Source organism: Bufo bufo, chromosome 5, assembly GCF_905171765.1.
Source record: "Bufo bufo chromosome 5, aBufBuf1.1, whole genome shotgun sequence".
NCBI classification, from domain to species: Eukaryota; Metazoa; Chordata; class Amphibia; order Anura; family Bufonidae; genus Bufo; species Bufo bufo.
Genome location: NC_053393.1, coordinates 461,794,255 through 461,819,721, shown reverse-complemented (window position 1 = coordinate 461,819,721; position 25,467 = coordinate 461,794,255). Strand labels below are relative to the sequence as shown.

Here is a 25,467-nt window from a genome sequence, read left to right as displayed (position 1 = left end):
TAGATGATGTGTCAAAGTAACTAACTAAAACTTGTCCTGATAAGTCTTTGTGAAGAGAAAATTAAAGTTATAGCGCTTAAAAATTGGGGAAGCAAAAAATTTAAAATATTCATGAAAGAAAGAGGTTTATTGTAACGGTCACGTCCACACACACACACGGGGAAGGATAGTGACCACTGCGCTCCACCCTCACCCTTGGCCCTGCCTACTTGCCTCACGAGTCCTGATGACAGGGGACAACTGGACGACAGTCCCTAACTTAGGATACGTGCAGGGAAGACTGACAAGACAAAATACGGAACATGAACGGACCGGGTCAGAACCAAGAGAGCTACGCAGTACAAAGGGTTAAGCAAAGAATGGTCAGGAGAAGCCGGGGTCAAATACCAGGAGAGTAGAGAAGTACAAGAGGAGTCCTAAGAAAGTAGTCAGGCGGGAGCCAAGGTCACAATACCAGGACGGATGCGCAGTACAGGAGGAGCAGGCAGAGGATCGTCAGGGAACGGAATCAGGTGAGTATTCAGAAGTCCAACAAATAGCCAGGAACCTAGAAATTAACAGGCAACCTGTGGCTAGCAGGCTGCCTGAATTTATAGTGGGGAGTGAGGGTCATGTGACGTGGCCAGCGTCACATGACCGACAGACCAACCAGTTGAGCACCGAGTGATCAGCTCGGCGCTCAAGGCAGACTTAAGAGCAGGGAGCCACCCAGCCAGCAAAGCCGCCCTGGGAATGAGGTCAAACACAGATCCTCATTCCCAAAGCTAAGCAACAGTTCTGCGGGCAATGGGGGACCGAGTGCACCTTCGGAACCCCGTTACATTTATTATGTTTACTAAATACCTAGGCCCACATTTATCAGTTTACCTTAGTTTTTGGATAAACTGTGCTATAAAAGGTTACAGAGTGAACTGTATAATTTAATTACCATATATGCCCACACAGATTTCATGCACTCTATCATGAAACAGCTCCAACAGCGATGGACACACAGAGCTATATTAAAGCCACGGACAGGTCTTTTGAATATCATTGCTTACCTTGTGACAATGGCACCTATCGAGGGGTGGGATACATAAGGCAAGAGGGCAGTTAGTTCTTGAAGTTGATGTGTTTTAACCCCTTTCAGGACAGCGTCTTGTTACATTTTTGCACTTCGGTTTTTTACTGCTATCTTTCCCGCAGCTATAACTTTTTAATTTTTCCTTTCACATAGGCCCCATTCTAACGACTGTATTTTTGGTCTGCATCTGATCCGAATTTTTCGAGCATTGAATGTGAACCCATTCATATCAATGGGTCTGCAAAAAATACTGACAGCACATCGTGCACTGTACACATCCATATGTCCGTTCCACTGTCCAGCAAAAAAGATAGAACATGTCCTATTCTTGTCCATTTTGCGGACAAGCATAGGCATTGTTACAATGGGACCATTTTAATTTATTAATTATAGCCACTAAAGTCGAATGTGCCATTAAAGGATAAACTGAAGTCTTTTAGCATATGAGATATCAGTGTCGCAAAATTAGAGACAGTGCAAGCAACTGAATATATCCATATACATTATTGTTATTATTTAATTTTTTGGTGTAAGTCTTTTATCATTAGCTGTATACCATCGGCACTATAATTGTGTACACATATATGCATATATGGCTATCTCTTTTTATCATTGTTTGTTATTATGTTTTGTACTGCGGACTCCACTCTAATTGAATACATTTTGGAGTGATCTTATTTTTAATGTTACATTCTTAGCATTATATTATTTTTTAGCTGGATCAATAAAGAATATTTTAGAATATATGTTTCGGTGTGACTCCAGAGAGAGTGCCAATCATTTACAGAATACTCTCCAAAAAAAATAGAATTGCGGACAAGAATAGGCCTTTTCTATGATAGCCACAGCATGTGCAATACGCAAATTGTGGAACGCACATTGGCCGGTATCCGTGTTTTGCGGATTCACAAAACACAGCGTTCGTGTGACTGTAGCCTTAGGCCCGCATCCAAACTGCAGTTTTTGCGGCTTGGATGCGAACCCTTTCACTTCAATGGAGGCGCAAAAAATGTGGACAGCATCTGTGTGCTGTCCGCATCCATTTCTCCGTTCCGTGGTCTGCAAAAAAAATATAACCTGTCCTATTCTTGTCCATTTTGCGGACAAGAATAGGCAGTTATTAATGGCTGTCAGTGCCGTTCCGCAACGTCTAGTGTTAGGCTAAGTTCACACGAACGTGTGTGATCCGTGGCCATATTGCGGGCCGCAATACACGGCCACAGTTTCGTGTGCATTCACTTCAATGGGTCCGCAAATCCGGAATAGCGGAACGGCCGCACGGAATGGGACCCCTCGGAAGCACTACGGAGTGCTTCCGTGGGGTTGCATCCCGTACTTCCGTTCTGCAAAAATATAGAACATGTCCTATCTTTTTGCGGAACGGGCGGATCGCGGACCCATTAAAGTGAATGGGTCCGCGATCCGATGCGGCTGACCTACGTCCGACGATCATGCATTTCGTGTGAACTCGGCCTTAAACAAATCAAAGTATCCGCAGTGGACTTCGATCTGAATTTCAGGGAAAATTTGATTCGCCATGAAGCCGAATTTTTTCGTGCTTTGTGTTAACGAATCAATTTTCTCTGAAATGGCAGGAAAAAAAATTAAAAATCATACTCGCTTCATCCATTTGAGCACTATGAGGCCATCTCGCTTGAAGATCTTGTGTGAAATCTTTTTTTTCATACGTTTTGCTACTTTTCTGCAATAAACTCTTTAAAAAAAAAAAAAGAGAATCTTTTTGCATCTCCGATCCCAGGACCAATAACTTCTTTATTTTTATTTTTACGGAGCTGTGTGAGGGCTTAATTTTTGCAGGATGACTTGTTTTCGTTGCTATCACTTTGGGGTACATAACACTTTTTGATTGCTTTTTATTGTTTTTTTTTTATGGCGACTACGAATACTTTCACACTCGCCTTTTGGGCGGATCCATCATGGATTTGTAAAAACGAATCCATTACAATAATATAACTTTATTATCTGTAACATAGTCAAGATGGATCTGTCATGAACTCCATTGAAAGTCAATGGGAGACATATCCGTTTTCTGTTGTGCCACATTGTGTCAGAGAAAATGGATCCGTCCCCTTTGACTTACATTGTGTGCCAGGACGGATCCATTTGGCTCATTTTCATCAAGCAGACAGCAAAACACTGCAGGCAACGTTTTGGTGTCCACCTCCAGAGCAGAATGGAGACTGATCAGAGGCAAATTTATGCATTCTGAGCAGATCCTTTTCCATTCAGAATACATTAGGGCAAAACTGATCCGTTTTAGTTCGCTTGTGAGAGCCCATGACGGATCTTACAAATGGAAAGCCAAAACGCGAGTGTGAAAGTAGCCCAAGCAAAAAGCAGCAATTCTGGCATATTTTTTTCTTTACAGTGTTCACCATACAGGATAATTTATATTATATTTTTGCGTAGTGTGGGTCTTTACGGACGTAGCGATACCAGACATGTAGGAGAGATTTTATTTTTGCAGTTTTTTCTTTTTTTTCTTCCCCTTTTTTAGCCATTTAATAGCCCCACAAGGGGACTATACCAGGTGATCTTTTGATTGCTTCTAAAACACTCAAGGCAGGTTTGGCCTATGCTATGTTCCAACCTGCAAATAAACATTGGCACCCCATGATCTCATTTACAGGGTGCCGATGGGAGACAGAGGGAGTCTATTCCCGCTGTAACTGTTTACATGTGACGGGCCATTGCCCACTGCATGCAAGGGGTTAAACAGCCAGAATTGGCTCTTCTGCCAGTCTAGGCTGTTAGAGTAGGAGCGAGTCTCTCATGTGCAGTGCTTAGCCTAAGTCCCCTTAGTGATTGCTGTAAAAATGCATATTGGTGTTTAAGAGAGGAGGTCCCATATGCAGAATCTTAATCTTTTTAAATGAGAAGTGGCTACAAAGATCATTTATCTCTCTAGAGCGGTGTTCCTCAACTCCCGTCATTAGAATCTACATGCAGGTCATTATTTGAGATTATCCCATGAATATTATGTATTAAGTGTTGATTAGAGTTGAGCAGACACCTTGAAGGTTCAGGTTCGACGGGTTTGGCCGAACTTCACAAAAAAGTTTGAGTTTGAGACCAGAACTTGACCCAAACTTGACCCCGAACCCCATTGAAGTCAACGACAAGCTGTCCTCTGTGGGAAGGTGTATCGTCTGTGTCCTCTGTATCCCCCCCAGCCATGCACCAGTGATGGTCATGAGCTGGTTTGGGTGCCACTTTGCTGTGAACACAGTTCCTCCTCCTCCATCTCCTCCTCCTCCTCCTCCACCTCGTCATCCTCCAGAACTGTGCCCTGGCTGGACAATTGTGTACCTGGCGTTTGTGGGTGCAGGAACCCACCCTCGGAGCAACTTGTGAATGACTGGCCTGAAACCCTTGAAAATGATCCCTCTTCCTCCTCCTCCTCCTGTGCCACATCCTCTTCCATCATCGCCAGCAGCGTTTTTTCAAGGAGGCATAGAAGTGGGATAGTAATTCTGAGAATGGCGTTATCGGCACTGGCAATGTTGGTGGAGTACTCGAAACAGCGCAACAAGGCAAGCAGATATCACATGGAGGCCCACTCATTGGTGGTGAAGTGGTGCTGTTCCGCAGAGTGACTCACTCATGCGTGCTGCAGCTGAAACTCCACTATCACCTGCTGATGCTCGCACAGTCTGGCCAGCATGTGCAAGGTGGAGTTCCACCTTGTGGGTACGTCGCATATGAGGCGGTGATCGGGAAGGCCGAAGTTACGCTGCAGCGCTAACAGGTAGAAAGAAGCAGGGTGAGAACGCCGAAAGCGCGCACAGATGGCCCGCACTTTATGGAGCAGCTCTGACATATTGGGGTAATTTTTAAGGAATTTCTGCACCACCAAATTCAGTACATGCGCCAGGCAAGGGATGTGCATCAAACCGGCTAGGCCCAGAGCTGCTACGAGATTTCGCCCATTATTGCACACCACCAGGCCAGGCTTGAGGCTCACTGGCACCAACCACTCATTGGTCTGTTGTTCCATGCCTGTCCACAGCTCCTGCGTGGTGTTGGGTTTGTCCCCCAAACAGATACGTTTTAAAACTGCCTGTTGTCATTTACCCCTGGCTGTGCTGAAGTTAGTGGAGAAGGTGTTACGCTGACCGGGTGAGGAGCCGGTAGAGGATGAGGAAGTGGAGTAGGAGGAGGAAGCAACAGGAGGCAAACTGAAGCGCCCTGCAATCCTCGGTGGTGGAAGGACATGCGCCAAACTGCTATCCGCCTCAGGCCCAGCCGCCACTGCATTTACCCAGTGTGCTGTTATGGAGATATAACGGCCCTGACCGTGCTTACTGGTCCACGTATCCGTAGTTAGGTGGACCTTGCCACAGATGGAGTTGCAAAGATTTTGTCCCCCACTTGGTTGTGCAGGGAAGGTATGGCTCGCCTGGAAAAGTTGTTGCGGCTGGGCATGACGTACTGTGGGATAGCCACAGCCATAAAGCTTTTAAAACTATCCGTTTCCACCAGACGGAATGACAGAATTTCAAAGGCCAGAAATGTTGAAATGCTGGCATTCAGGGCCAGGGATCGCGGGTGTGTAGGGGGGTACTTCCTCTTTCGCTCCAGTGTTTGTGAAATAGACAGCTGAACGCTTCCATGGGACATTGTGGAGATGCTTGGTGACCCAGGTGGTGGCATTGCTGGCAGATCCTCTGCGGGGTGGCAGGTGCCACTATCACTACAGATGCCTGGTCATGCAGGTTGTGCTCAGGTTGAGAACGTTTATGCCTCGCTTCAGGCTCTGATAGCACAGCATGCAAACCACTCGTGTCTTGTCATCAGCACATTGTCTGAAGAACTGCCACGCCAGGGAACTCCTTGGAGCTGGCTTTGGTGTGCTCGATCCCTTGGTGCGGTGGGCAGTAGCAGGCGTACTGTCTAGCAGACGGTCGCTTTGCTTTTGCACCCTGCTCCCTCTTCTGCTGTGCTGGTGGCTCTGTGCGACCACCACCTCTTCCTCCGAACTACACAGGTCACTTGCATGACCTCGATTCCATGTGGGGTCGAGGACCTCATTGTCATCCACATCATCTTCCACCCAGTCTTCACCCCTGCCCTCCTTGTCAGTCTGCACACTGCAGATAGACACAGCAGTTGGTACCTGTGTTTCGTCATCATCAAAGACGTGCTGCGGTGGTCTTCCCATGTACTCATCCTGAAACATAAGTGATTGGGCATCGGTGCACTTAATCTATTCCACTTCTGGGACAGGGCTATGTGGATGGCCCTGGGAAACCCTGCTAACAGAGTCATCAAAAAGCGGAAGAGACTGCTGCATGACTTGGGGCTCAGACTGCTTGGCTGATTTAGAAGCGGGTGAGGTGAAAGACTGATGGCCATGGGCTGCAAGTACTTACTCTGATCTTTCAGTAGGAGACAATGTGAAGGAACTGGAGGCACTCTCAGCCACCCAATCTACTATCGCCTGTACTTGTTTTGGCCTCACAATTCGTACAGCCGCATTCGGCCCTACCAAATAAGATTCTGTTGCCTACTCGCACCTGAGGAAGGTGTTTTACTTGTGCGTGTAGCTGGCACAGATCGACCACGTCCTCTCCCTGCAACAGGAGCTCCACAATCAACACCACGACCGGGGCCATGTCCCTTATTTGACGCTCTCCTCATTCTTTGTGTTCACCAACCAAACTAACAGATAGTTTATATCAGGCGACAATGCAACCGCCAATAGTCAACAATTAAGTTCACTGACAGTAAGGCAGTGCCGGTGTCATAAAAAGGAAACATTTCTTGAGGTCACACAACAGTGTGACAGGCGACTTTTATAAAATTACTTCACAGTCACAATTAGAGTTGAGCGAACACCTGGATGTTCGGGTTCGAGAAGTTCGGCCGAACTTCCCGGAAATGTTCGGGTTCGGGATCCGAACCCGACCCGAACTTCGTCCCGATCCCCATTGAAGTCAATGGGGACCCGAACTTTTCGGCACTAAAAAGGCTGTAAAACAGCCCAGGAAAGAGCTAGAGGGCTGCAAAAGGCAGCAACATGTAGGTAAATCCCCTGCAAACAAATGTGGATAGGGAAATGAATTTAAAAAAAATAAAAATAAAAATAAATTAACCAATATCAATTGGACAGATGTCCCATAGCAGAGAATCGGGCTTCACGTCAGCAGAGAATCAGTCTCTTCATGCCATAGCAGAGAATCTGGCTTCATGTCAGCAGAGATTCAGTCTCTTCATGCCATAGCAGAGAATCTGGCTTCATGTCAGCAGAGAATCAGTCTTCATGTCATAGCAGAGAATCAGGCTTCACGTCACCCACCACTGGAACAGGCCACTGTCACATATTTAGGCCCCGGCACCCAGACAGAGGAGAGAGGTCCCGTAACAGAGATTCAGGCTTCATGTCAGCACAGAATCAGTCTTCATGTCATAGCAGAGAATCAGGCTTCACGTCACCCACCACTGGAACAGGCCACTGTCACATATTTAGGCCCAGGCACCCAGGCAGAGGAGAGAGGTCCCATAACAGAGATTCAGGCTTCATGTCATAGCAGAGAATCAGGCTTCACGTCACCCACCACTGGAACAGTCCACTGTCACATATTTAGGCCCCGGCACCCAGACAGAGGAGAGGTTCATTCAACTTTGGGTTGCCCCGCAATATAATGGTAAAATGAAAATAAAAATAGGATTGAATGAGGAAGTGCCCTGAAGTACAATAATATATTGTTAAGGGGAGGTAATTAATGTTTAATCTGCACAAGGGATGGACAGGTCCTGTGGGATCCATGCCTGGTTCATTTTTATGAACGTCAGCTTGTCCACATTGGCTGTAGACAGGCGGCTGCGTTTGTCTGTAATGACACCCCCTGCCGTGCTGAATACACGTTCAGACAAAACGCTGGCCGCCGGGCAGGCCAGCACCTCCAAGGCATAAAAGGCTAGCTCTGGCCACGTGGACAATTTGGAGACCCAGAAGTTGAATGGGGCCGAACCATCAGTCAGTACGTGGAGGGGTGTGCACAGGTACTGTTCCACCATGTTAGTGAAATGTTGTCTCCTGCTAACACGTTCCGTATCAGGTGGTGGTGCAGTTAGCTGTGGCGTGGTGACAAAACTTTTCCACATCTCTGCCATGCTAACCCTGCCCTCAGAGGAGCTGGACGTGACACAGCTGCGTTGGCGACCTCTTGCTCCTCCTCTGCCTTCCCCTTGGGCTTCCACTGGTTCCCCTGTGACATTTGGGAATGCTCTCAGTAGCGCGTCTACCAACGTGCGCTTGTACTCGCGCATCTTCCTATCACGCTCCAGTGTAGGAAGTAAGGTGGGCACATTGTCTTTGTACCGGGGATCCAGCAGGGTGGCAACCCAGTAGTCCGCACACGTTAAAATGTGGGCAACTCTGCTGTCGTTGCACAGGCACTGCAGCATGTAGTCGCTCATGTGTGCCAGGCTGCCCAGAGGTAAGGACAAGCTGTCCTCTGTGGGAGGCGTATCGTTATCGTCCTATGTTTCCCCCCAGCCACGCACCAGTGATGGGCCCGAGCTGCTTTGGGTGCCACCCCGCTGTGAACATGCTTCATCCTCATCCTCCTCCACCTCCTCCTCCTCATCCTCGTCCTCCTCGTCCTCCAGTAGTGGGCCCTGTCTGGCCACATTTGTACCTGGCCTCTGCTGTTGCAAAAAACCTCCCTCTGAGTCACTTCGAAGAGACTGGCCTGAAAGTGCTAAAAATGACCCCTCTTCCTCCTCTTCCTCCTGGGCCACCTCCTCTTCCATCATCGCCCTAAGTGTTTTCTCAAGGAGACATAGAACTGGTATTGTAACGCTGATAACGGCGTCATCGCCACTGGCCATGTTGGTGGAGTACTCGAAACAGCGCAACAGGGCACACATGTCTCGCATGGAAGCCCAGTCATTGGTGGTGAAGTGGTGCTGTTCCGCAGTGCGACTGACCCGTGCGTGCAGCAGCTGAAACTCCGCTATGGCCTGCTGCTGCTCGCATAGTCTGTCCAGCATGTGCAAGGTGGAGTTCCACCTGGTGGGCACATCGCATATGAGGCGGTGAGCGGGAAGGCCGAAGTTACGCTGTAGCGCAGACAGGCGTGCAGCAGCAGGGTGTGAACGCCGGAAGCGCGAACAGACGACCCGCACTTTATGCAGCATCTCTGACATGTCGGGGTAGTTGCGAATGAACTTCTGCACCACCAAATTCTGCACATGCGCCAGGCAAGGGATGTGCGTCAAACCGGCTAGTCCCAGAGCTGCAACGAGATTTCGCCCATTATCGCACACCACCAGGCCGGGCTTGAGGCTCACCGGCAGCAACCACTCGTCGGTCTGTTGTTCTATACCCCGCCACAACTCCTGTGCGGTGTGGGGCCTGTCCCCCAAACATATGAGTTTCAGAATGGCCTGCTGACGTTTACCCCGGGCTGTGCTGAAGTTGGTGGTGAAGGTGTGTGGCTGACTGGATGAGCAGGTGGAAGAAGAGGAGGAGGAAGCTGAGTAGGAGGAGGAGGAGACAGGAGGCAAAGAATGTTGCCCTGCGATCCTTGGCGGCGGAAGGACGTGCGCCAAACAGCTCTCCGCCTGGGGCCCAGTCGCCCCTACATTTACCCAGTGTGCAGTTAGGGAGATATAGCGTCCCTGGCCGTGCTTACTGGTCCACGTATCTGTGGTTAGGTGGACCTTGCCACAGATGGCGTTGCGCAGTGCACACTTGATTTTAGCGGACACTTGGTTGTGCAGTGAAGGCACGGCTCTCTTGGAGAAGTAGTGGCGGCTGGGAACAACATATTGTGGGACAGCAAGCGACATGAGCTGTTTGAAGCTGTCTGTGTCCACCAGCCTAAATGACAGCATTTCATAGGCCAGTAGTTTAGAAATGCTGGCATTCAGGGCCAGGGATCGAGGGTGGCTATGTGGGAATTTACGCTTTCTCTCAAATGTTTGCGAGATGGAGAGCTGAACGCTGCCGTGTGACATGGTTGAGATGCTTGGTGACGCAGGTGGTGGTGTTGGTGGTACATCCCATGTTTGTTGGGCGGCAGGTGCCAACGTTCCTCCAGAGGCGGAGGAAGAGGCCGAGGCGGCGGCAGCAGCAGAAGAGGCCGAGGCGGCAGCAGCAGAAGAGGTAGCAGGGGGAGCCTGAGTGACTTCTTTGTTTTTAAGGTGTTTACTCCACTGCAGTTCATGCTTTGCATGCAGGTGCCTGGTCATGCAGGTTGTGCTAAGGTTCAGAACGTTAATGCCTCGCTTCAGGCTCTGATGGCACAGCGTGCAAACCACTCGGGTCTTGTCGTCAGCACATTGTTTAAAGAAGTGCCATGCCAGGGAACTCCTTGAAGCTGCCTTTGGGGTGCTCAGTCCTAGATGGCGGCGGTCAGTAGCAGGCGGAGTCTCTTGGCGGCGGGTGTTCTGATCTTGCCCACTGCTCCCTCTTTTGCTACGCTGTTGGCTCGGTCTCACCACTGCCTCTTCCTCCGAACTGTGAAAGTCAGTGGCACGACCTTCATTCCATGTGGGGTCTAGGACCTCATCGTCCCCTGCATCGTCTTCCACCCAGTCTTGATCCCTGACCTCCTGTTCAGTCTGCACACTGCAGAAAGACGCAGCAGTTGGCACCTGTGTTTCGTCATCATCAGAGACGTGCTGAGGTGGTATTCCCATGTCCTCATCATCAGGAAACATAAGTGGTTGTGCGTTAGTGCATTCTATCTCTTCCACCCCTGGGGAAGGGCTAGGTGGATGCCCTTGGGAAACCCTGCCAGCAGAGTCTTCAAACAGCATAAGAGACTGCTGCATAACTTGAGGCTCAGACAGTTTCCCTGATATGCATGGGGGTGATGTGACAGACTGATGGGCTTGGTTTTCATGCGCCATCTGTGCGCTTTCTGCAGAAGACTGGGTGGGAGATAATGTGAACGTGCTGGATGCACTGTCGGACACCCAATTGACTAATGCCTGTACCTGCTTAGGCCTTACCATCGTTAGAACGGCATTGGGCCCCACCAAATATCGCTGTAAATTCTGCTGGCTACTGGGACCTGAGGTAGTTGGTTCACTAGGACGTGTGGCTGTGGCAGAACGGCCACGTCCTCTCCCAGCACCAGAGGGTCCACTAACACCACCACGACCATGTCCACGTCCGCGTCCCTTATTAGATGTTTTCCTCATTGTTCCCGTTCACCACAATTTTGAAAATGGCAAATTTGGGAATAGTTTTTCAACCCAGAACAAAAACTGTGCTTTTACGGTCACTACAAATAATTTGACCAGCTAAAACAGTACAGATTTGGTTGAATAGAAATGTGAGGCCTATTTTTTTTGTGCTGTGTGACAGGTATACGTTTAATCACAGAATTAGACTTGTATCTGCACGGTAGCGTGTGTGTTAAGTTTTTCTGAATGACACTATCAGCACCTTGAATCTAAGATATCCTTTTTGGGATAGATTTAAAGTAGGCCTGATATAGCAGAAACTACTTATTTTGAGAATGGCAAATTTGGGAATAGTTTTTCAACCCAGAACAAAAACTGTGCTTTTACGGTCACTACAAATAATATGACCAGCTAAAACAGTACAGATTTGGTTGAATAGACATGTGAGGCCTATTTTTTTTGCGCTGTGTGACAGATATACCTTTAATCACAGAATTAGACTTGTATCTGCACGGTAGCGTGTGTGTTAAGTTTTTCTGAATGACACTATCAGCACCTTGAATCTAAGATATCCTTTTTGGGATAGATTTAAAGTAGGCCTGATATAGCAGAAACTACTTATTTTGAGAATGGCGAATTTGGGAATAGTTTTTCAACCCAGAACAAAAACTGTGCTTTTACGGTCACTACAAATAACTTGACCAGCTAAAACAGTACTGATTTGGAGGAATATAAATGTCAGGTCTATTTTTTAGGCGCTGGGTGACAGGCTCAACTTGCCCCTGATGTAGTATATGGCCAAAAAATAACCACACTATTGATGGTTAAATGCACTTGGGTGACACAGGCTCAGTCTGCACCTGATGTAGTATATGGCCAAAAATTAACCACACTGTTGATGGTTAAATGCACTTGGGTGACACAGGCTCAGCCTGCACCTGATGTAGTATATGGCCAAAAATTAACCACACTGTTGATGGTTAAATGCACTTGGGTGACACCTGCACCTGATGTAGTATATGGCCAAAAAATAATCACACTGTTGATGGTTAAATGCACTTGGGTGACACAGGCTCAGCCTGCACCTGATGTAGTATATGGCCAAAAAATAACCACACTGTTGCTGGTTAAATGCACTTCGGTGACACAGGCTCAGCCTGCAGCTGATGTAGGATATAGCAAAAAATAACCACACTATTGATGGTTAAAAGCACTTGGTGGTAGCTTGTAATAAAAACGCTCTGGGCAGCCTAAAAAAAGTGAGCAATTCGATATTAGCACTTCAATGATCCACAGCTGGAGATCGATCACAGAATGAAGTCTTTTGGAGGAGTTAATCTGCCTAATCTCGCCCTAACGTCGCAGCAGCAACCTCTCCCTATGCTTGAATCAGCAGAGTGACGTGCAGCGCTACGTGACCCAAGCTTATATAGAGGCTGGGTCACATGCTGCACTGGCCAATCACAGCCATGCCAATAGTAGGCAAGGCTGTGATGGCCTCTTGGGGCAAGTAGTATGACGCTTGTTGATTGGCTGCTTTGCAGCCTTTCAAAAAGCGCCAAGAAAGCGCCGAACACCGAACCCGAACCCGGACTTTTACGAAAATGTTCGGGTTCGGGTCCGTGTCACGGACACCCCAAAATTCGGTACGAACCCGAACTATACAGTTCGGGTTCGCTCATCCCTAGTCACAATTTTTTTTTTATTTGTCAACCAACAATGTAACAGCAGCATTGACTGGTTGTATTGGACTGTCAAAAATGCAGCAAAGGCCACAAATGTATTATCTTGCCCAAAATTGGTGTTTTTTTAATACCAGAATATAACAGCCGTATCTAGCGCTTGTATTGAACTGTCAGAAATGCAGCAAAGGCCCCAAATGTAGGGTCTTGCACAAAATGGGTGTTTTTTTAAACCCAGAATATAACTGCACTATTTACAGCTTGTATTTGACTGTCACAAATTCAGCAAAGGACCCAAAATGTATTATTTTGTCAAAAAAATTTTGTTTTTTTAAACCCTGAATATAACTGCAGTATTTAAAGCTTGTATTTGACTTTCATAAATGCATCAAAGGCCACAAATGTAGGGTCTTGCAAAAAATTGGTGTTTTTTAAAGCCAGAATATAACGGCAGTATTTACAGCTTGTATTTGACTGTCACAAATTCAGCAAAGGCCCCAAAATGTATTATCTTGCAAAAAATGGGTGTTTTTTTAAACCCACAATTTAACTGCAGTATTTACAGTTTGTATTTGACTGTCACAAATTCAGAAAAGGCCCCAAAATGTATTATCTTGCAAAAAATTTTAGTTTTTTTTAAACCCAGGATATAACTGCAGTATTTAAAGCTTGTATTTGACTGTCACAAAGTCAGCAAAGGACCCAAAATGTATTATCTTGCAAAAAATTGGTGTTTTTTTTTATAACCCTGAATATAACTGCAGTATTTAAAGCTTGTATGTGGCTGTAGGTAAATTACACGGTCATTTGATATAAATTTTACAGCAAGCCAGTGGACTACAGGCCCCAAAATTTATGCATTCAGCAGACAGAAAAGAACAAGTATGTATGTGGCTGGAGGTAAATTACACGGTCATTTGATATAAATTTTACAGCAGGCCAGTGAAATACAGGCCCCAAAAATTATGCATTCAGCGTACAGAAAAGAACAAGTAAGTATGTGGCTGGAGGTAGATTACACGGTCATTGGATATCAATTTTACTGCAGGCCAGTGTATTATAGGCCCCAAAAATTATGCACTCAGCGTACAGAAAAGATCAAGTGATTATGTGGCTTATGGATATATCAATTTTACTGAAGGCAAGTACAAATACATATGTTTAAAAGAACTAAAAATATAAAATTGGATTAAAAACATGGCCAACGAAATCCCCCCTCTTGAAAAAAACCCTAATGATAATAGTTGAAACACGTGGTCGTCACAGGTGTTGAATTCCTCCGAGGCCCAAAACATTAGGCATTTAACGGACAGAAAAGGCCTTTTTTTGCATCTGTATTTACCTAAGACAGGGACCATAATTTGTTCTGGGTTGTGACGTATATTTGGGGGCTGTCATGAGGAAATTCAATTAACCCCTTCCCGACTGAAAACCAGCTCTTTAATCATGGACAGCATACAGTTCAGTAATGCCGGCAAGGGACTAATCAGAGTGGCCCCTTGCCGACAATCGATCCGATTAGTTAGTCTGTGCAGACTAACCAATCGGATCGCGGCAGTGGAAAAAATGCCGGTTTCAGGCTCTGATCTGCGCTCTGCAGATCACAGCCTGAAATCAGGTAGTGTCTCTGTGGCCCCCAATCTGTGCCCGCCGATCTGCCTCCAACACCCCCCTGTCCGCGCCTGCCCCTGATGCAGTAGTTCCCCCGCCCGATCCATATTCATGTAATCCCTCCCTGATGCGGTCCGCCCCATGCTGTCTCCCCGCCCCTCCAGCCCCAGCCTCCCTCACCCTCAATGTTAGCGGCCGTACCCCAATACCCCCCCTTTCCAGCGCTGCTCCCGCTCCCTCTGCTGTGTGTGATGGCGGCAGCTCCATTCCTGAGCCGCCGCCATCAGCAGCGAGTGTCAGCTCTATGCTGACACTCTGCTGTAACCCCATAGATGCCGCGGCATCCATGGGGTTAATAGAGGGAGGGAGCTCCCTCTCTCAACCATCGGGGCTGCAGCGCTGTGATGGAAGTGCCCGATGGTTGCCATGGCAACCGGACACTTTGCAAAGGCATCCGGTGCTGCCACCTAACCAATCGGATCGCGGCAGTGGAAAAAATGCCGGTTCCAGGCTCAGATCTGCGCTCTGCAGATCACAGCCTGAAATCAGGTAGTGTCTCTGTGGCCCCCAATCTGTGCCCCCCGATCTGCCTCCAACACCCCCCTGTCCGCGCCTTTCCCTGATGCAGTAGTTCCCCCGCCCGATCCATATTCATGTAGTCCCTCCCTGATGCGGTCCGCCCCATGCTGTCTCCCCGCCCCTCCTGCCCCAGCCTCCCTCACCCTCAATGTTAGCGGCCGTACCCCAATACCCCCCATTTCCAGCGCTGCCCCCGGTCCCCCTGCTGTGTGTGATTGCGGCGGCTCCATTCCTGAGCCGCCGCCATCAGCAGCGAGTGTCAGCTCTATGCTGACACTCTGCTGTAACCCCATAGATGCCGCAGCATCCATGGGGTTAATAGAGGGAGGGAGCTCCCTCTCTCAACCATCGGGGCTGCAGCGCTGTGATGGCAGTGCCCGATGGTTGCCATGGCAACCGGACACTTTGCAAAGGCATCCGGTGCTGCCACCTAACCAATCGGATCGCGGCAGTGGAAAAAATGCCGGTTCCAGGCTCAGATCTGCGCTCTGCAGATCACAGCCTGAAATCAGGTAGTGTCTCTGTGGCCCCCAATCTGTGCCCCCCGATCTGCCTCCAACACCCCCCTGTCCGCGCCTTCCCCTGATGCAGTAGTTCCCCCGCCCGATCCATATTCATGTAGTCCCTCCCTGATGCGGTCCGCCCCATGCTGTCTCCCCGCCCCTCCTGCCCCAGCCTCCCTCACCCTCAATGTTAGCGGCCGTACCCCAATACCCCCCCTTTCCAGCGCTGCTCCCGCTCCCCCTGCTGTGTGTGATGGCGGCAGCTCCATTCCTGAGCCGCCGCCATCAGCAGCGAGTGTCAGCTCTATGCTGACACTCTGCTGTAACCCCATAGATGCCGCGGCATCCATGGGGTTAATAGAGGGAGGGAGCTCCCTCTCTCAACCATCGGGGCTGCAGCGCTGTGATGGCAGTGCCCGATGGTTGCCATGGCAACCGGACACTTTGCAAAGGCATCCGGTGCTGCCACCTAACCAATCGGATCGCGGCAGTGGAAAAAATGCCGGTTCCAGGCTCAGATCTGCGCTCTGCAGATCACAGCCTGAAATCAGGTAGTGTCTCTGTGGCCCCCAATCTGTGCCCCCCGATCTGCCTCCAACACCCCCCTGTCCGCGCCTTCCCCTGATGCAGTAGTTCCCCCGCCCGATCCATATTCATGTAGTCCCTCCCTGATGCGGTCCGCCCCATGCTGTCTCCCCGCCCCTCCTGCCCCAGCCTCCCTCACCCTCAATGTTAGCGGCCGTACCCCAATACCCCCCATTTCCAGCGCTGCCCCCGGTCCCCCTGCTGTGTGTGATTGCGGCGGCTCCATTCCTGAGCCGCCGCCATCAGCAGCGAGTGTCAGCTCTATGCTGACACTCTGCTGTAACCCCATAGATGCCGCAGCATCCATGGGGTTAATAGAGGGAGGGAGCTCCCTCTCTCAACCATCGGGGCTGCAGCGCTGTGATGGCAGTGCCCGATGGTTGCCATGGCAACCGGACACTTTGCAAAGGCATCCGGTGCTGCCACCTAACCAATCGGATCGCGGCAGTGGAAAAAATGCCGGTTCCAGGCTCAGATCTGCGCTCTGCAGATCACAGCCTGAAATCAGGTAGTGTCTCTGTGGCCCCCAATCTGTGCCCCCCGATCTGCCTCCAACACCCCCCTGTCCGCGCCTTCCCCTGATGCAGTAGTTCCCCCGCCCGATCCATATTCATGTAGTCCCTCCCTGATGCGGTCCGCCCCATGCTGTCTCCCCGCCCCTCCTGCCCCAGCCTCCCTCACCCTCAATGTTAGCGGCCGTACCCCAATACCCCCCATTTCCAGCGCTGCCCCCGGTCCCCCTGCTGTGTGTGATTGCGGCGGCTCCATTCCTGAGCCGCCGCCATCAGCAGCGAGTGTCAGCTCTATGCTGACACTCTGCTGTAACCCCATAGATGCCGCAGCATCCATGGGGTTAATAGAGGGAGGGAGCTCCCTCTCTCAACCATCGGGCCTGCAGCGCTGTGATGGCAGTGCCCGATGGTTGCCATGGCAACCGGACGCTTTGCAAAGCTAATAGTATTATAGTATTATACTTTGCAATGCAAGAGCATTGCAAAGTATAGTACAGCCATCAGCCCCACTGGATCTTCATGATCCAAGAGGGACTTGATAAAAAAAGAAAGTGAAAATAATAAAAATGAAAAATAAAAAAATAAATAAAAATGTAAATTAAAAAAAGAAATTGCCTTTTCCTATAAAAAAATGAAAAAATAAAATAAAATACACATATTAGGTGTCACCACGTTCGTAACGACCGTCTCTATAAATATATCACATGATAGACCCCGTCTGATAAACACCATTAAAAAAAAAAAAAAAAATGCCAAAAAAGCTATTTTTGTCACCTTACATCACAAAAAGTGCAACAGCAAGCGATCAAAAAGGCTTATGACCCCCAAAATAGTACCAATCAAACCGTCACCTCATCCCGCAAAAAATGATACCCTATTTAAGACAATCGCCCCAAAAATATAAAAGCTATGGCTCTCAGACTATGGAGACACTAAAACATCATTTTTTTTGTTTCAGAAATGCTATTATTGTGTAAAACTTAAATAAATAAGAAAAAGTATACATATTAGGTATTGCCACGTCCGTAACGATCTTCTCTATAAAAATATCACATGACCTAACTCCTCAGATGAACGCTGTAAAAATAAATAAATGAAAGCTGTTCCAAAACAGCCAATTTTTTGGTCACCTTGCCCCATAAAGTGTAATAATGAATGATCAAAAAATCCTATGTACCCAAAAATGGTACCAATTAAAACCTCAACACTTTCTGCAAAAAACAAGCCCCTGCACAAGACGATCGGAAGAAAAATAAAAAACATATGGCGTTCAGAAAACCAATCCAGCAAAATCTGCCTTCCAAAAACCGTATGGCATTCCTTTCCTTCTGCGCCCTGCCGTGTGCCCGTACAGCAGTTTACGACCACATGTGGGGTGTTTCTGTAAACCGTGGAATCAGGGTAATAAATATTGAGGTTTTTTTGGCTGTTAACCCTCAATGTGTTAAAGAACAAAAAGCAATAAAATGGAAAATCTGCCAAAAAAGTGAAATTTTGAAATTTCATCTCCATTTTCCTTTAATTCTTGTGGAACACCTAAAGGGTTAAAAAAGTTTGTAAAATCAGTTTTGAGTAACTTGAGGGGTGTAGTTTCTACAATGGGGTCATTTATGGGGGTATCCACTATGTAGGCCCCACAAAGTGACTTCAGACCTGAACTGGTCCTTAAAAAGTGGGTTTTGGAAATTTTCTTAAACATTTTAAGAATTGCTTCTAAACTTCTAAGCCTTCTAACGTCCTAAAAAAATAAAATGATATTTCCAAAATGATGCCAACATAAAGTAGACATATGGGAAATGTTAAGTAATAAATATTTTATTAGGTATGACTTTCTGTTTTAGAAGCAGAGAAATTGAAATTTGGAAAATTTTGGGTACATTTTGGATTTTTTCATAAATAAAGGGGAAATATATTGACTCAAATATATGACTATCATGAAGTACAATATGTCACGAGAAAACAATCTCAGAATGGCTTGGATAAGTAAAAGTGTTCCAAAGCTATTACCACATAAAGTGACGCATGTCAGATTTGTAAATTTTGACCTGGACATTAGGGCATCAACGACCCTTGGTCATGAATGGGTTAAACATGGTCGACTCATCACATGTGTTGAATTTCTCCGAAATTTATGCCTCATTTATTTTTTTAAATGTGATGTAGTCCACATTGTCGTAAGCTAGGCGAGTGTGCTTATCGGTCACGATCCCCCCTGCTGCGCTGAATATACTTTCGGACAGGACACTGGACGAGGGGCAAGCCAAGAGTTCCATGTCAAATTGTGCCAGCTCTGGCCACAGGTCAAGCCAGCACACCCAGTAGTCCAGGGGTTTCTCGCTTCTCAGAGTGTCCACATCGGCCGTTAACCCGTTGTAGTCAGACATCTGTCGGTCTAGGCGTTCCCTGAGGCTGGATCTAGAGGGCAGCTCTCTATAGGTTGGCTGCAAAAATGATCTCATATCCGAAGTGACCAACACATCTTCAAACCACCCTCTTCTTGCATGCGCTGTTGGATTGGTACCCGCAACTGTTTCTCTGTGAGTGGAAATTCCTCTGCCAGTGCCCGCAAAAGTAGAATGCAGCATTTCCCGAAGCAAGGCCTGGAAGTGCTACATTCTGACAGTCCTCTATGATGCTGGTAACTTGTCCGCCATTTTGTTTTTGTACCGGGGGTACTTTTCCACCCAGTACTGGTCCTTGCCCTTTATTCTTTTTATACGGGGGTCCTTCTTCAAACACTGGAGCATGAAGGCCCCCATTTGTACTAAACTGGAAGCGGTGGAGTGGCCTGGCTCCTGCTCATTGTCCAGGATAATGTTGTCGTCTGTCCCCTCCCCCCAGCCACGGACAATACCAGGGATCCCAGAAAAGTTTAAAGCATGCTCTTCTTACTCCTCCTCCTCCTCTGCCCCGGCACCATCCTCCTCTGACTCCTCTTCACACTCCTGTTGACTTGTCTCAGATGGAGTAGCCCCCGCTGGGAAATCATCCAGCAATGTGACTTCCTCATTTTCCTGCTCCTGGACGGCTTAATCGATGACACGACGCAATGCACGCTCCAGAAAGAAGGCGTGAGGTACGATGTCACTGATGGCGCCCTGGCTGCGACTGACCAGTTTGGTGATCGCGGAGAAAAAAAACAAGCTCCCCAGAACCTGTCCTGCCACAGAGTTCGTACAGGTAGTCGTTAACTGCACGTTTCTGCTGGAGCAGCCTATCAAGCATATACCAGGTGGAGTTCCAGCGCGTCGGGCAGTCACAAATCAGACGTCTGACGGGCAGGTTGTGTAGCCGCTGAACGGCGAGCCATGGCCGTGTAAGATCTTCTAAAATGGCCAGAGATTTTCCTGGCCTGATGGAAGAAGTCCTAGACCCCAGGGTATTTGGCAACGAATCGCTGCACGACTAAGTTCAGGATGTGTGCAATGCATGGCACGTGTGTAATTCTGCCCTGTTTTAGCGCGCTCAGCAGATTGTCACTGTTGCCGTACACCACTTTACCAACTGTCAAATTGAGCGGGGTTAGACACTGATTGGCCTGTGACCACAGAGTGTGGCTCTTTGCTTCTAGGCACAACAGCCTCCTCACAGCATGGCAAAGTCTCACCTGGGACGTCAAATGGGTTCTGGGGAGCTTAGGGGCGCAGCGGAAGAGGCGGTAGTAGTGGAAAAGGAGGAGTCAGTCGAGGAGGAGACGGAGGATGGAGTAGGAGGAGGAGAAGAAGAGGCAGGCCTGCATGCAATCCGTCGCAATAACACCAAATCCACACGGGTGCCACGGGTTGCATGCTTGACGGCCGTCAGAAGGTTCAGCCAGTGGGCAGTAAAAGTTATGTACCTTTCCTGCCCGTGTTTGCTAGACCACGTGTCTGTGGTCAGATGTATCTTGACACTGACACTGTGTGCCAGAGATACATTTACTTGCCTCTGAATGTGGCCATATAGCTCTGGGATGCCCTTCTGGGAGAAATATTTCCTTCGGGGACCTTCCATTGCGGTGTGCCAATGGCCACAAATTTTCTAAGGGCCTTCGAGTCCACCAGTTTATATGGCAGTAGTTGGCAGGCTAGCAATTCCAACAAGCCAGTGGTCAGCCATTGGGCAAGAGGGTTATCTGGCGTCATCATCTTTTCACGCTTGAATATTTGGGCCACGGAAGCCTGCCTTTTGCCAGATGAATGCGACGATGGCACGGTGGAAGGTAGAGTGGAGGACAAATTGGAGGTGAGAGGAGAAGGAGAAGAGGCAGGACGTGGACCTCCGGGAGTGTGGCTTTGTATGTTCTGACGGTGTTGCTCCAACTGGGCTCGGTGATGGGAGGCCATGTGCCTTCTTAAGGAGGTTGTCCCTAGGTGAGTGTTGGGCTTACCGCGACTTATGCGTTGACAGCACTGGCTGCAGAAGGCAACACTATTGTCAGCACCGGACACGTTAAAATAACCCCACAGTGCGGAGCTATGTGCCGGCGTCCTGGGAGCGCCAGATGTGACCGTGCATGGTGGATGGCTCATTCCAGATACATTAGCAGTCAGCTTTTTGCCTCCTGTTCACTGTAAGTTCTGCCTGCTTCTCCTCCTTCTCCTCCTTATCTGCTGCTCCATCTCTCCCTCTTAACCCCCTCCTCTTCCTCTCTTGTGGGCACCCACGTGACGTCCACAGACACGTCATCATCGTCACCTTTACCACCACTGACATTAGAGATCCCGGAATAGGTAACAACAGCGGGGACCACCCTCTTTGGGCTGATCTGGGTATTGTCGTCAGACTGCTGTGTGGCGAACGTTGATACCTCCTCTTCCTGATCCGATGCCAAGAATGGCTGTGCCTCGTTAAGGTCTTGGAATGGATGGAGGGGAGGGGATTTGGTGGTGGTGGTATCTTTGGGGGTGCACACAGCAGAGAGTGAAGAGGGTGCAGATAGAGAGGATGAGGAGGGTGCGGAAGCGGAAGGCTGAGTGAGCCACTCAACCAAGTCTGGTGCGTCCTTTGACGTAATCGCACACACCTTCTGCAACTTCACACTTAGGCTCCGGCCTGGTGCACCTGCCCGACCCCTACCACTCCTGTGGAATGGCATGCCTCTTCTTCTGCCTTTCATTTTCAAAATGACCTTGTGACAAAAGTCCCTATAGAAGAGCGGCATTTGTGGAAGAAGTTATATCACACCCCTGCCTCAATCCGTTTTTTTTGGGGGCAACTGGTATATCACACCAGTATAAATTATTTGTTCCATTAGCATTTGTCACTCTCTGTAGCTGCAGTAACGCAGCAAAACCGCAAACAAATGCTGCACTACCTAAATGCACTATATAGAAAGTATTTTACTGGTATATATAACACCCCTGCTTCAATCAGTTTTTTTTTGGGGGGGGGGCAACTGGTATATCACACCAGTAGAAATGATTTGTTTCAATAGCGTTTGTCACTCTCTATAGCTGAGGTAACGCAGCAAAACTGCAAACAAATGCTGCACTACCTAAATGCACTATCTAGAAAGTATATAATTGGTATATAACACCCCTGCTTCAATCAGTTTTTTTGGGGGGCAACTGGTATATCACACCAGTAGAAATGATTTGTTTCAATAGCGTTTGTCACTCTGTTCAGCTTAGGTAACGCAGCAAAACCGCAAACAAATGCTGCACTACCTAAATGCACTATATAGAAAGTATTTTATTGGTATATAACACCCCTGTTTCAATCAGTTTTTTGGGGGGCAACTGGTATATCACACCAGTAGAAATTATTTGTTCCAATAGCGTTTGTCACTATCTGTAGCTGAGGTAACACAGCAAAACCACAAACAAATGCTGCACTACCTAAATGCACAATATAGAAAGTATATTATTGGTATATAACACCCCTGCTTCAATCACTTTTTTTGGGGGGGGCAAAATCACACCAGTAGAAAATATTTTTTCCAATTGCGTTTGTCACTCTGTGTAGCTGCGGTAATGAAGCAAAACCGCAAACAAATGCTGCACTATCTAAATCTAAATGCACTATATAGAAATTATCTTATTGGTATATAACACCCCTGCTTCAATCACTTTTCTTGGGGGGAAACTGGTATATCGCACCAGTAGAAATTATTTGTTCCAATAGCGTCTGTCACCCAGTGTAACTACGGTAACGCAGCAAAACCGCAAACAAATGCTGCACTACCCAGCAGCTGTGGTGTCCTCATTCTGCTGCTGCTGCCACCTCCACACTGTCATTGTGCCACCCTGTGGCCTCCTCCTGATGCTTCTGCTGCCACCGCCACCTCCACACTCTGTCATTGTGCCACTTTGTGGCCTCTTCCTGATGCTGCTGCTGCCGCCACCTCCACACTCTGTCATTGTGCCACTCTGTGGCCTCCTGATGCTCCTTCCTCCTCCACACTGTCATTGTGCCACCCGGTGGCCTCTTCCTGATGCTGCTGCTGCTGCCACCTCCACACTCTGTCATTGTGCCACTCTGCGGCCTCCTAATGCTGCTGCCACATCCAAACTGTCATCGTGTCACTCTGTGGTCTCCTCATTCTGCGTCTACCTCACCACTATGTCATAGGGCCACTCTGTGGACTTCTCATGCTGTTCCTACCTTCCCCACTTCATGACTGGGCCACTATTTGGCATTTCGGCCTGGCTGACATCATCATTTATTTGACCCTTCTTCTGATCTGTCAGAAGGAAGGAAAAATGAGATGCACAACGGATTCTTTCTATGCAACAGCTGTAAGGCCTGCATGACATGGTCCCTATTTTGCATCAGAATTGGCTTATGATTTGGTAGCCAAAAGCAGGAGTGAGTACAAAACACAGAAGACATGCAAATATTCCATTCACGTGTCAGCTCTGTTTTGGATCCAATCCTGTTTTTTTTTTGTTGCTTTAGCCATACTGATATATTACTGACCAAATGCTGACTGAGTGAAGGTGGATGCTCCACAGACAGGGTCCGTTTTTGGGGGTTATTGTTCTGACGGATCAGAGGAAGGGCAAAATAATCAATGATGTCAATACAAATTTACTGCTGACACCCACTCCACTCTGTCTGAGGGGGGGGGGGGGGGCTCTACTTGTATAAGCGTTTAATAGAACAGGTTGTGTAGACATCTATGTGGAATCAGCTGACAACAGTGTAAAAGGAGTGTGCATCTTGATGCTAACATTGATCTTTAAGGCTGAGTTCACACTTGAGTTATTTGGTCAGTTTTGGCCCTGTAACTGCCTAAATAAGTGAAGCGTGCAGTGATTCTAAGAGTGACGCCTGTCATCTGCATGTCATACTGACTCACAGTATTATTTCACTACCACAATAGACTCCCTATGCATGTTACTGCAAGGCAGTGTTCTACACCACTGTAAAGGCTCTCTGCAGCCAGGAAATAGCAGTTTTTAACGTGATTCGCAACAAATAAATTAGTCTCGAACGAAATATTTTCAAAAATTTCGGCTAACCGGCCGAATCAAATTTTTGAGAAATTCGCTGATCTCTAGTACAAACTCTCAAATTCCATTAGTAGTCGATAATCCAATACCTTTGTCATCCATTATTGAAATTTTAGTGCATTAATATCACGCATTACAGAGCATTTTTCCACCGACTTCAGTCTCTCTAACAAATGTACTAAACACTGTGTAAAAAAGGAGAAATATATATTCACCAAAGTTTGTCCTTCTTCACTGTAGATGTCAATATCTGGAATTCTATCCACCAGTTTAAAAATGCGTTCAGCTGAAAATTTTGCAGCTCCTAAATTTAATGTGAAGGAATCTGGATGCGCCACTTTACGAGCAGTAAACGTAATCATGAAAAATGTTCTAAAAGAAGACACATCAGAAATAATATAATTAATAATTTAAATAGCTGAATGATCATTAAATAATTTACAACTTTACATAAAAGAATAGGTAAGTATAAAACAGGAAACGTATAAAATAATGAAACATTAATTATTAATTATAATGTCATCTAAAGCTTCCACCAGCCTTTCCATATTGGCATGTGAGCACAGTAGTCCTATGTCAGCTGGTATCACTTCACATTACACAAACCTGCCAAGAAATGTCTCACTTTGACTGAAAAAAAAAGGTTCCTTGGTACTCCTTTATTTACATCAGATCATTTAATCTGCCAACTAGTTTCTTGTAGTATCTGAACTTCTCCCACTGAGAAAACTTCAGTCATCAGTTCCACTGGTGCAATAATGACATTGTTCTTATTGATGTCCAGGACTCACATGCTCACAGGACTCTCTGTCTAACACACTGTCAGCCCTTTTCCTGTCCAGGCTTAAAAACCTTCCCCAGCTGTCTCCTGAACTTTGGTTCCACCTCACTTATTAACCCTGCTCATTACACAGCACTCAAACACTGTGACTTAAGGGTGTATTAGACACCCCAATGCCGCGGACGATTGTCAGGAGGGAAGTGTTCCCTCCAGCAATCACCAGATATCTATTGGAGGACACAGCTGCTTTTTTCATGCAGCAATGTCCTCCGTGGCATGGGGAGGAGTGATCACTATGCCATCGCTCGTCCCCATGCAGGACAGTGGTGTGCCGGCAGCAGATCGCTATTAGCATGATCTGCAAGCGACACCATTGTGATTTTTACGCATGCTTAAAAATAACAATTAGCATATGCTTGTTCATCAGGTAATTGGAGGCAGTATTAGGGTACTTTCACACTAACGTTTACGTTTTCTGGTATTGAGTTCCGTCATAGGGGCTCAATACCAGAAAAAAACACTTCAGTTTTGTCCCCATTCATTGTCAATGG

At 47.6% G+C, this 25,467-nt stretch overlaps 2 protein-coding genes across 2 annotated transcripts in view; both read right to left on the bottom strand.

The window, feature by feature from the left end:
• The window catches only part of LOC121002302 (ATP-binding cassette sub-family B member 5-like), a 1,125,761-nt gene that overhangs the window by 685,004 nt on the left and 415,290 nt on the right, over nt 1-25,467 (bottom strand). The window lies entirely within an intron of this gene.
• The window catches only part of LOC121002304 (ATP-dependent translocase ABCB1-like), a 159,134-nt gene that overhangs the window by 5,654 nt on the left and 128,013 nt on the right, over nt 1-25,467 (bottom strand). The window contains exon 13 of the mRNA XM_040433705.1: nt 24,351-24,507. Coding sequence (XP_040289639.1) covers nt 24,351-24,507 — 157 coding nt within the window. The remainder of the gene's footprint in view (nt 1-24,350; nt 24,508-25,467) is intronic.